At 44.8% G+C, this 13194-nt stretch overlaps 1 protein-coding gene across 1 annotated transcript in view; it reads left to right on the top strand.

The window, feature by feature from the left end:
- The window catches only part of LOC108801930 (parathyroid hormone/parathyroid hormone-related peptide receptor-like), a 118111-nt gene that overhangs the window by 100462 nt on the left and 4455 nt on the right, over positions 1-13194 (top strand). The window contains exons 7-8 of the mRNA XM_018573837.1: positions 8756-8850; positions 12750-12936. Of these exons, the coding sequence (XP_018429339.1) occupies positions 8756-8850; positions 12750-12936 (282 nt within the window). The remainder of the gene's footprint in view (positions 1-8755; positions 8851-12749; positions 12937-13194) is intronic.

The raw sequence follows: 13194 nt of genomic DNA, 5'->3' as shown, positions 1-13194 counted from the left end.
ACCAGGTAGACCCCCCCCCGGAGCCGAGCCGTGTCCCGCAGGTAGAGCGCCGTGCAGTAGGCCGTCCCGAACACGTCCCCGGGCTCGGCGGAGAAGCCCAGGCGGCCCAGCTTGTCGGAGTACATGGCGCGGGTCTTCGTGCTGTTGTTGGTGGGGTAGAAGACCCACTTGCCGCTCCTTTTCAGAGCCCTTTGAACAGCTCGAAAGCCCTTTCGGAGCCCCTTGTCTCCCCTCCAGAGCACACTGTCATCGTTGAAGCACACCATATCCACCAAGGCCAGGAAACGGTGGGAGAGGTCCCGACTTTGGGACCCCCTTGTCTCCCCTCCAGCGTATGCTGTCACAATTGAAGGGCACCATGTCCACCAAGGCCAGGAATCGGTGGGAGAGGTCCCGACTTTGGGACATCCTTGTTTCCTTTGCAGAATACGCTGTCACAGTTGAAGCACAATGTATCCAACAAGGCCAGGAAGCGATGGGAGAGGTCCCTGACTTTCGGACCCCCTTGTCTCTCCTCCAGACCACACTGTCACAATTGAAGCACACCGTATGCACCAAGGCCAGGAAGCGATGGCAGATGTCCCAACTTTGGGACCCCCTTGTTTACTTTCCAGAACACACTGTCACATTTGAAGCACACCGTATCCACCAAGGCCAGGAAGCTGTGGTAGAGGTTCCGACACAGGCGGCTTCACTTGGAGGTGGCCATCTTCTGACTGAGGGCAACGTGTCCTTGTGTATGCTCTTTCCCACAAGCCAGGGGCTGGGGAACATTTCACAGTGGCAGCTGATGGGAGGAGGTGTGACATTAGCAGAACATGGGGTCAGCATGGCGGCCCAGGCCCAGCAAGGGTTGTCTGCTATTGATAGGCCAAACTTACCTGATAGGACTCACTAAGGCCACCCACGGTCAGCCCTTGCGCATGGGGCTGGACCCCCAATGGGGAGGGGGAAGTATGTTGAATACTTTTCTGATGGGCAGGGAGTCAAAATCCCAAAAATTGTGTGTTCCCCTCTAAGCGCTGTGATTGACCAGCCAATGTCAATGTCACTACCATGTCCTCTAAACTAGGCCTTCTTAAACTTTCTCCACTCGTGACCCCTTTTTGGCCGAGGAAATTTTTAGGGGACCCCAGTGGGGGAGGGGAGGGGGGGGGTATGCGACCTTAAAAACTACACTACACTGCACATTAAATGAAAATTTTAAAAAGTCTTGCTTGGAGCCCAGGCCTCCCCGGCCATCTGGGCCCCTCACACAATGATGGCGGTCCTGGCCGGGGACTCAGATCGCGACCACCCTGTTCACTTGTAGGACCCCATATGGGGTCGCGACCCACACTTTAAGAAGCAATGCTCTAAACGATGATCAGCTCGGAAAGTCCCAACAGATCAACTTCTCACTTTAGAAATCCAATCTAAGATGATATCTGCGGTAGTCAGAGAAGGTCATAAATAGCCAGGTTGGATGAATGTTCCCAGAGATCAATGAGCGCCTTGATTGAAAACAAGAACGGCTATTTATCAGCATCGATAGCAATACCCATTGGGCCAATTTGAAACAGTTGCATTTCTTGTAGCCATTACCATGTCATCTCTATTATGAGTAACTTGTCACTGTAATAGACCTGGACAGCAGGAGCTCAGATTACACACACACACCCAGCGAGTAATTGAGTAGAATACATACAAGATGTCACGAGCACACCGAGGATGAATGTCAAGGCCATTCTGGTATCAGGCCTACTGGTATCCCGTCGCACTCCTTACCAGAACAAGCCTTTGGGTTGGATACCCAATGACTGCGGATGGCGTCACTGAGATCAGTATAGAGACAAGATATCAACAGCACCCAGGGGAGGAGTATCAAAGCTAATGTCTTTTATTGACGCATATTGCCACAAGGTTGGCACAGTTTTGGGGGCCACATAGGGTCCCTTCATCAGGCTCAGTATGAGCCTCATCTGGCTCATCATACTGAGCCTGATGAAGGCACCCTGCATGGCCCAGAAACGTTGGCAACCTTGTGACAATATGCGTCAATAAAAGATGTTGGCTTTGACACTCATCCTCTGTGTGCTGTTGATATCTTGTCTCTATACCGATCTCAGTGACGCCATCTGCAGTCACGGGGTACCCAACCCAAAGGCTTGTTGCGGTAAGGAGTACGACGGGATACCATTAGAATCAGAGTAGAGACACGCTCGCCTCCCTGTCCGTTAGCAGGTTTGGATTAATGTATTCAGATAGTCAAAAGCAGTCACTAAGTGAGCAGGCAGTGCTGGGCTTTCTTATTGGCAAGGCCACCATGCACTGTCATAGAAACACCCATGCAATAAACATTTATTTGTTAAACAAAAGTTTCATGTACAGCATATTAGAACACAATTATTTAAAATAGATGTTTATATACTATCAAAAAACCTAAACCCCAACTCCAGCCCATGAGAGTACCCAGTGGAGTAAAGAAATCACTAAGGGGAGTGGTGCGGAAGGAAGCGACTGCTGCAGAGAAATTTGTTTTGTGTTATTTTGTAACCACACAGGGTTCATTCTAACAAAAATTAGCCTTGGATTGGGCTTTATTAAAATAAAATTGATCACAAAAATTTTAGTTCCTCTTTAAAAATCATCATACAGGTTAAAAAACTAAATTTTAAAAAATTAAACACCGCCTCTTATCCCGTCATTCAAAAATGATTGTGTGTAGTGAGGCCAACAATATAACTTTCTTTCCTATGTTTAGGGGCTATTCACACCATGTCCAGATAATCTCCAGACCAGACCGGATTGTTTCCAGACCCAAAATGCACCCTAATGTGCAGGGCCAGATTTACTCTCTCTGCTGCCCCAAGGCCAGGTTCCTCAATGCGCCCCCCTGCCCGCCAACCCCCCCATCCCCTCCACCACCATGAACAATGGCAGACCACAAGGTTGCCAAGATCACTTGTACAAAACAAGCGGTGGATTCCCCGCTGTACATTTAGCTCTGCTTGCCCAAAGTAGGGCTAAATGTAGAAAACAACTACCCGCCTGGGCATCGGGAGATAGGAATTCCACACCCCTGCTGCCCCGAGGCTGGGCCTTGGTTGGCCTTGTGGGAAATCCAGCCCTGCTAATGTGTCCCTATGCTATTTCTGACCTCTGTTCTCACCAGCGCAGTCCGTTCAGGAACAGACCAGAAAAATACTGCTGGTCTTATTTTGTCTGGTCTGGAATGCACTCGCATCACACGCATCAAAAACGCATACAAATGCACTGGAACGCCCTGGAACACACCTGTAAGACCATTGTAAGCTAAAAAAAAAGAAAATCGAAACGCAGCAAAATCGCGGCAAAACGCAATGCACTGCGTTCCAGATCTGGTCCGGAAAATGGTGTGACCCTGCCCTTAGGGCCCATTCACACCACATCCAGATCATCTCCAGACCAGACCAGATTGTTTCCAGACCCAAAATGCATCCTAATGTATCCATATGCCCTCCCTGGCTTCTGTTCACACCAGCGCAGTCTGTTCCAGACCAGAAAAATACTGCTAGTCTCATTTTGTCTGGTCTGGAATGCACTGCAACTGTGGCAGACTCACAATATATTCTGGTCCGGAAAATGGTGTGAACCTGCCCTTATACTCTTGTTTTCCTGGTCACACGTGCACAGAATCCTCCAAACATTATAGATCAACACATAAAGAATATGTTATGTATCAAATGACACAGAAAGGAAAGAAAAGAATTACCGACGCTCTCACGAGATTTTTAATTGTAGCTTCATTGCTTCAATTAACCTTTTAATTTGTTGCTTTGTTAGCACCCGGCTTGTCTTTTCACGTTAACAAATGACCCCGCGTGGTCTTGAAACCTGAGCATTAGCGCTCCCACAATAAACGTCGTGCTTTCTCCCGACGCCTTTCCATACCTTTCCGTTGCCGCACGGCGAACGCACGTGGCGCTCGTCAGTTGCTTGTATGAAGATTGATGAATTACAATGCTCGTGGGATAACGCCACATTACTACACACAGAGCAGCAAACAATCTCTGACCTCACATTGTGCATAGGCCGCTTGGGAGTTGTCAAAAGGTCGCCATGTGCAGATGCCTACACCTCCGGAGCACGGTATCAGTACACAATAATGTACGGTACTTAATGCATGCCGTATTTGAGCGAGCGTAGGAGGAACTGAAACGTTATAAAACACTTAAACCAGCAGACGTATATTAAAGCTGTTCTTTTGTTTTGCCTTCTCTGGTTATTAAATAAAACATTTCCGTTTTCATTACATACCTTTATTTTATACCCTGTGATGTCATCTCTGGGTCTTTGTACTTCTCTATATAATGCAAGCAGATCATGGCTGGTGAAGGGGCCGGGAAAGTGCTGTGCATAGCTTCATGAAGACATAATGGCAGCAAACGATTTGGGGCAGGAGTGTGTGGTGGTTTGGTGACAGCCGGTCAGTGAATGGTGGTGGCTGGTAAGGTTCCTCTGGCACATCCTCTGGATGTGCCACCTGGGTCCCCATGGTACATGGGCCTCAAATGTGGGATGTGACTCCCAGAGACCAAACTTAAAGCCATAGATGCATTGGAGGCCTCCTATTGATGTCCAAGTAAGATCCCTGCTTAGGCCTAGAGCCGAAGATGTGGAACCTGCAAGGTAAGTCGGGAACTTCGGCTAACCGCCCCTGCAAAGCTGTTGGATTGGGCTCCCCCTGGCCAGGAACTGGTTTAACAACCTGGCTGCCAGGGAGTCCCCTTCACAACGCGGCCTCAGTACTCATTTAAATCCCTCAGTTGTGAATTCAGCCTAAAACCTGGGAACCCTGAACATAGCATTCTTCTCAACTTCTCTGATTATTTCCATCCATTCCTTCTCACCCTCCTTCTTAAATATCCATGCCTGCTCTCCTCTCCCGCCCATTCTTTTCTTCCAGCCATGCCCACTCTCCTGGGGTTTTTCTCTTACACTTTCACCCATGTGCACGTTCCTCTGTCACCATTCTTCTCCTCTTCCATCCATGCCCATTCTCCTCTGATTATTCTCCCCCAATTCCACCCATGTGCGTGTTTCCCTCCCACCATCCCACCACTCTTGCCTTCAATTCATGCCCACTCTCCTGGGATCATTCTGTTCCACTTCCACCCATGTTGCACATTTCTCTGTCACCATTCTTTTTCTCTGTCCATACTCGTTCTCCTCTAATTATTCTCCTCCAATTCCACCCATGCCACTCTTTTGTCTGTGCATTCTTTTCTTCTATCAATGCCTGCTCTCCTGTGATCTTTCTCATCCACTTCCACCCAGGTGCCCTCTCCTCTCTCCGTTCTACTCTTTTATCCATGCCTGCTCTCCTCTGATCATTCACTGCTACTTTCACCCAAGTGTGCTCTTGTCTCTCTCTCCATTCTTCTCCTTCATGCATCCCCACTCTTCTTGGATCATTCTCTTCCACTTCCAATCAAGTGCGCTTTCATCTCCCTTCAGTCTTCTCTTCTGTCAGTGCCCGCTCTGCTGTCTCTCCATGCTTCTCTTTCATTCATGCCCACTCTTCTTTGATAAGTATCTTCCACTTCCACCCAAGTGCGCTCTCATCTCCCTCCAGTCTTCTCTTCTATCAGTGCCTGCTCTCCTGTCTCTCCAGTCTTCTCTTCTATCAGTGCCTGCTCTCCTGTCTCTCCATTCTTCTCTTCTATCAGTGCCTGCTCTCCTGCCTCTCCATTCCTCTCTTCTATCAGTGCCTGCTCTCCTGTCTCTCCATTCTTCTCTTCTATCAGTGCCTGCTCTCCTGTCTCTCCATTCTTCTCTTCTCTCAGTGCCTGCTCTCCTGCCTCTCCATTCCTCTCTTCTATCAGTGCCTGCTCTCCTGTCTCTTCTTCTCTTCTATCAGTGCCTGCTCTCCTGTCTCTCCATTCTTCTCTTCTATCAGTGCCTGCTCTCCTGTCTCTCCATTCTTCTCTTCTATCAGTGCCTGCTCTCCTGCCTCTCCATTCCTCTCTTCTATCAGTGCCTGCTCTCCTGTCTCTCCATTCTTCTCTTCTATCAGTGCCTGCTCTCCTGCCTCTCCATTCCTCTCTTCTATCAGTGCCTGCTCTCCTGTCTCTCAATTATTCTCTTTCATCCATGCCCACTCTTCTTGGATAATTATCTTCCACTTCCACCCAAGTGCGCTCTACTTTCTCTCCATTCTTCTCTTCCAACCATACCTGCTCTCCTCGGATTAATCTATTCTACTTCCGCCCATGCCCACTCTCCCCTTTCACTATTCTTCTTCTTTTCTATCCCTGCCCGCTCTTCTCTGACCATTCTCTTCAACTTCTACCCATCTGCACCCTCCTGTATACTCCATTCTTCTCTTTCATCCATGCCCACTCTCCTCTGATCATACTCCACCACTTTCACCCAGGTACGCCCTCATTCTTTCCCATTCTTTTCTTCTACCCATGCCCGCTTACCTCTCTCTCTTTCTCCATTCTTCTCTTCCATCCATGCCCGCTCTCCTCTGATCATACTCCTCCACTACCACCCATGCCCACTCTACCCTCTCATCCCTCTCTTATACTTCCATACAAGTATACAAAACAAACTACATACTTTATAGTAAACCTTAAGCTAACAAAATAACTGCACAACAGGAAACACTACCCCGTTCATGGACAGGCACACATTGGCTAGACCATTTCATCTACCTTAAAGCCTGTTGGATGTATGAGAAGACCGCCTGTCCAGTGTTCAGTGAAATGTTTATTCACTTTAGTAAATCGCCCACAAATGTGTATTGATATGGAGAGTATAAAACAAAATCAGGCAGAGAAAGAGGATAAATGCTAAGAAAATGTCAAATATAAACTTTGCTTGAATCTGCACATAAAATAAACCCGAGGAGTGAAGGGGTTAATGTTACTTTACTGCCGTGCAGCATTTTATCCTGGAAATGGTCGTAGAGCGTATTAAATCTTTTTTCAGAGAGCGGTGTTCCTGTTTTGCTTCCATCTCCCACCAGAACTTCAATTCTGGAATGTTTTTAGGCTAAAGCACCCTCTGGGGAGTCGCGCCGATGTGAAGTGCGTTTCGGTCAAGGTCAGCCTGCCCTAATAGAAAATAAACTTCCTCTTTTACGACTCTGGAAATATCTCAAACCTTTGCATTTATCATACTGCCTTATATTCCCACCGGGAGACGGTTTCCAATGATTTCTTAACTCCCCCTCCATCCCCGCTTCACCTATGATTCAGCCTTTTCTTTTTTTCAGTACATTGAAAGTCAGAAGAACCTTTCAAGATGAAGCCATTTTTAATTGGCCTGTACAGCAAAAAAAATCATTTAACAAATTAACACTTTCAGGGTTACTTGATAAAATCAGCTCAAGGAGCAAAGTGTTAATGGTAAAGGGCAGTCACAATAGCACCCGATCAGGATCCATCATGTACTGATCTAAATGTTTTTCTCTTTTTTTATTATTATTATTATTAATAAAATGTAATATGTATTATTATTTTAAATGTAATATATATATATATTTTTTTTTTGCCTACAAACGTCAGGTGGTCATAATAATCTGGCCACTCAGTGTATATAATAATCTGGCCACTTAGTGTGTATATATATATATATATATATATCACTATGGAGTACTATGGGTTATCAAAAGAGACACCACACCAGCGCTGTGGTGTGTTTCTCTGACATGGTAGGTGAAGTGCGCTGCGATACATTATTTATCTTTACAGTGAATGAGTTGCCTTAACACAGCACACAGATGCACAGACAAACCCAAGCAATAGTATAAATGGTTCCTACATCTCCACCTGACCTCACACTAAGGGGTATGTTTATCAAAAATTTGCAGAGCCATTCAGCCTGCGAAACTGCCATGTATATTCGTTTCGTGTGAATGTGGCAAAACTGAATGTTGTTCGTATATTTTGTTTCCAAGTCAAATGCAATTCTCTAATAAGATGAGTGAATTAAGAAAATATCACATCATTAGTATATTTTCTTTCCAGGCCGTAGGTAATATCAGGAAGATTCCACATTATGGCCACTAGATGGAGCTGTGGATAATAACTTATTTCCTATGATCCTCAGCTCCATCTAGTGGCCATAATGTGGTATTTTCTGAATATTACCTTCGGCATGAAAAGAAAATATGGGGAGGGTAACTTGCTGGGGGGAAGCAAATTCTTTCCCCCCTACAAGGCATCTTGTCCTCAATGTAATGGAGACAAAGGCCTCATCCACACAACCCTGAGCTGGTGGATGTGGGGGGTTTATAGTTTATAATAATGTGGTATTTTCCTGATTCACTCTCAACTTATGAATAAATTACATTCGACCTGGAAAGAAAATATACTAATAACATTCATTTTTGCTAATTCACTGCAAACCTAATTTCTGAGGAAACGATTCGTCCATTGCTACAGAACAGGAATCAAATAAAAGTGGGAACTTCCCTTCGAAAAATGACTTACAAGTCTACGTTTCAATAATAACGGAAAAGTGCGCTTTCTGAACATACGCCACCTTTTTTTTTTTCCCTTTAATAAGAGGTTTTGTGTCAAAGTGACTGGCGTGACACGACCCTGCGCACACACACACATCCTACCTGATATATATATATATTATTTCATGCTCTTAATAGATCTGAGGTCGGCTTACTGAGCGGTACTCGCGCCTGTGACGCCCACTCTAACAAGCATAGAAAGAACATGGCGGTAATGAAGCCGTCACTCCGAGTGACATTTTCTCTCTCTTCGTCTTCTAGGAAGTTTTCGATCGACTTCACCTAATTTACACAGTTGGATATTCCATGTCGCTGGGATCGTTAACCATCGCAGTGCTCATTCTAGGATACTTTAGGTAAATTTATTCGTATGTATTTATTGTATTTATTTATTTTTGCTTCTGTCATGTGACCAGATGGGTTTGGTCCTGGCCAGTTGGGTGGAACGAAGGTCAGACTAATTCTCCCAGCTGCTGAACTCTGCCAGGAGCTCTTGAAAAATAATTTCCTTGGTTAATCTTTTCGTGAAGAACGAGGCCAAAAGCTCCGTCCCCGGGAAACAAATTATAGATAATTCTGTTTTTTTTCCTTTTTGACCCGGTCATGTCAGGTAATGTCACCCGTCTGCATATAGTGAATCCGGCGAACAAACATAATGACTAAGGTCCTGGATACTCTGAAGAGGCACACTCAAGAAAAAAACATTTATGCACTTGATCTTATTTAATCAATTAAATGAAAAAAAATGATTATCCTCAAGAAAACTAACCTTTCAAATGTCAGCTTTATATATATATATGTAATTTGAATTATTTTTCCAAAAGAAAAACCAACCTGCTGCTGTAGCTGCTTCAAAGTGTTAGTTGCAATTACACTTTAATTTGTTAGTCTCTTACTTAAATCCATTTAAAACTATATGTCCATCTAAGATTAACTTAAAGGAGAACTATGAGGTGAGTGCTTTTCACTCACCTCATAGTTCTAGCTGACCTGTGACAATGAGACTGTCACAGGTCGGTTCAGTAGATCGGTAGGTGATCGAACATATACCGGCGTTCGCTCACTTCTCGATCCTGTCACGGCTCTCTGCCGTGACAGGGGAGGGGCTGGATTCCCCCCTCCCCGCTCCGATCCGCCAGCTCTGACTGGCGGAACGGACGGGGGAGGGGGCGGGTACATCTGGCTCTGCCTCTAGATAGGCAGTGCCAGCTGTCAATCACGCAGCTGGGCGGATCCAGACATAATTGTCGGGATCTGCTTCAGCTGCGGCGTCTCAGTATACCGCGAGCTACAGCTTGCTGTATACTGAGCCTAGGGTGGCGGGAGGACGCTAGTTTGTGTCCTCCCGTTACCCTAAGGAGAACTACGGGGGAAAAGCCTTAACCCCATAGTTCTCCTTTAAAGTGACACTAAACTCAGGAGTTAAATCTTAAAAATACATTCAAGTGCCCTAACTATTAACACAAATGTATCTTTTGTTTGTGTATCACTCGGCTGTAGATTAGACACCATTATCCAAGCACCATGTAAAGGCAGATGGTGAGTGTATAAGTACAAGATGGGAGGTCCAATCCTATTCCAACCACCATGGAGTGTGTGAAGGCAGATGTTGATAGTGCAAGAACAGGTTGGGTGGTGGGAAAGTTGTGATGGACGTCCGATCACTATGTAGCGAAGACAATGGCCATCAGGACCAACAAAGAGGGATGAATCTCCCCAACCATGACCCAGACCCAGTTAACTATTACCAACAATGTATCTTATTTGTGTATCACTCGGCTGTAGATCCTCCAATCATCTCTGAATTGGCGCTGACACTGTCCTTCCTTCTGGAGGGGGGCTACGTCTGTTCCCCATGGTCCCTGTGTGTGTTGTAAAGTAGTCACCACTCCAAGCTCACTCCCGGGATGGACTACAATCTCATGTTTAGTTTAATCATTTGTATTGAGATTGTAGTCCACCCTGGGAGTGAGCTTGGAGCGGTGACTACTTTACAACACACACAGGGACCATGGGGAACACAAGTAGTCACCCTCCAGAAGGAAGGTCAGTGTCAGAGATGATTGGAGGATCTACAGCCGAGTGATACACAAATAAGATACATTGTTGTTCATAATTAAGGTGCTTGAATGTATTTTTAATATGTAACCTCTGAGTTTTGTGTCACTTTAACAGTACTATGAGTAGCTATGAATGCAAACATTGAAAATGCATGATAATAGTTCAGGTACTTGAATGTATTTTTAAGATTTAACTTCTGAGTTGCAAGAAAATTCTCCATCGTGCACATTTAACACTTTTATCATATATTGCAATTCACAGTCCTTACTGAACTGTGAATTTCCCAGATTGAGAACTGCAGCTTAGAACAGTAAATGTTTTATTGAATTCCAAGCGTAGACTTCCAAGTATCTTGAGTGGAAGGGTTAAGGACAGCTAATGTTTCCTCCTCCATCCCAGCAATAAGATGTTGAAGAGATAGGTAATGGCGCATAATGCCACAGTTGTTTTTGTGAAGCATGGAAGATGCATCTGGTACATAACGGGAACATCTAATTATAGACGTGAATGAGCATATTCCACCCATCCCTACAGCTTTGTTTCATTTTGTGCAATCTAAACCACTGTTTAGAATGGAGCTCGATAGAAGGAGCCTGAAAGATAACAAACTAGTCAATCTTTTATTAAGATTCTTCATTCAAAGTTCCACTTGGCTGGTATAACATTCGAATTCCCTGAAGAAGACTTTTACTGAGTAGCGATTATTAAATGATGGTGGTTTTGTTGTTTCTTAAGTGTACAGTGGGTAGGACAGTTGAAAAGAGCTTCTGTATACTTCAGGAGTCATTGCAAGCGCACTGCACCCTTAAGAACCACCCAAAAAATTGGCATGATCTGGACTTGCCCAAGTAAAGATGCTAGGGAAGTAGCTTCTGTTTTGCAGCCAAAGATTAACAGCAAAATAGGGATTCATTACCTAAACCTACCCATGAATATGCCCAGGAAGAGAAGAAGCTCTCCGCAACCTCAGAGAACTGAGAGGGTGAGACAAGGTGGTATTAAAAGCTTGTCCCCAGACAACAAGGAGATGTAGGCAATTATTATTATTATTATTATTATACAGGATTTTAATAGCGCCAACAGTTTGCACAGCGCTTTACAATATAAGGGAGACATTACAATCACAATACAATTCAAGACAAGATGGTAAGGAGGGCCCTGCATAGAGGAGGTTCCCAGCACACACAGGCCAGACCAAGCACCATCAAAGTCTTACATTGGCAAGATGCCTGCACCACAAAGATGCAATTGTTGATAACCGGTTATGGCAGTTAGAGGACCAAAAACCACCTTCACTTCCCCTTTCCAATCTGCCAAAATTATGATCCAGATAATGGAAACCAAGTTTTGGTACAGTCTTGTGGGCCCTATATGGATTACAATCTGGGATTCAGTATTTTATAGCTTTGTCTCTGTTACTGATATCAAAGTAGCCATTGGCAGCATAGTCAGGAGCTACCAGACAGTAGAGCACCACTGTTGTGTGGTTTAAAACAATGTGGATCTCCTTTCCAGTGCAGGACACATACTAAAGTCATTCAAAGTCCAAGCCTTTAAAAACATCTTCAATTTCCTACCAGATGATAAATCTGGAGGCATACACCACTCATTCACTCTTCAGATGCTTGCTGGTACTCCGTAAACTCTCTTTGTAAGTGAAAATGCCTCTCCCAGCACACATTAAAGTGATGCAGATCACACGAGCCGCAGGGTACGGCACAGTGACAAGTGATATCGGTGCTTTCAGAACATCCAAGCGAGCCGTGTTTAATTCTGTAGCACAATGCATTAGTCTACAGCCCGCACGGCTATCCCAATGTGCGAAGTCAAATTAAGGACACAACAGATTTACCTCAGGCCAATGCATGCCATTATCGAAGCCTGGACCGCCGTCTCCCCCAATGTTTCACATTTTCTATTCCTTTCCTGCGCACTTTGGTTTCCATCTTCACATCAGCAGCTAATGTCATGTACCCTACAGACAAGCTGCCTAATTGGCAAATTAGTACAACTGGTGTTTTGATGGCCGCAGTTTGGCTTCATGATTAGAAAAATGTAATAACATCTGCACCAGTGTGGGAGGACTGAATAATAATAATAAAAAAGCTCCACAGATCAAAACAAATCAGACGCATGATTAAAAGAAGAGAAAATAAATGTTTAAAATTGTGGGTTTTTTTTCTTCTATATCCAGGAGATTGCATTGCACCAGGAATTATATCCACATGCACCTCTTTGTGTCCTTCATGCTGAGAGCCATCAGCATCTTTGTGAAAGACACCGTCTTGTATTCCGGGTACGTTCTGGAGGAGATGGAACGCTTCTCTGAAGAAGACTTGAAATCGATGACCCACGCTCCTCCGGTAGACAAGTCGCAGTTTGTGAGTGATGGCCTTCATAGGCACCAAAAAGATCTTTTTTTTTTTTTCTTTCTTTCTGATAAAAAAGATGAAGTCCTGAGTTTTAATCTTCTGTGCCTCACCTTTCTGCTTTTGAGATTAAAGAGACACAACTGTCAGAGTTCAAAAACCTCAGTGACAGAAAAAATAAATCTCCATCAGGGGACTATAGAAGTTCAGAGGTGAAGTATTTATTGAGATGTGGAGAAAGATGTGAAAGGTTATGGGTCAGAAGGGCAG

This window comes from Nanorana parkeri, unplaced genomic scaffold (assembly GCF_000935625.1).
Source record: "Nanorana parkeri isolate BGI_ZX_2015 unplaced genomic scaffold, ASM93562v1 scaffold2563, whole genome shotgun sequence".
NCBI lineage: Eukaryota > Metazoa > Chordata > Amphibia > Anura > Dicroglossidae > Nanorana > Nanorana parkeri.
The sequence above is the reverse complement of the archived record's forward strand: the minus strand, read 5'-3'. Positions and strand labels throughout refer to the sequence as shown.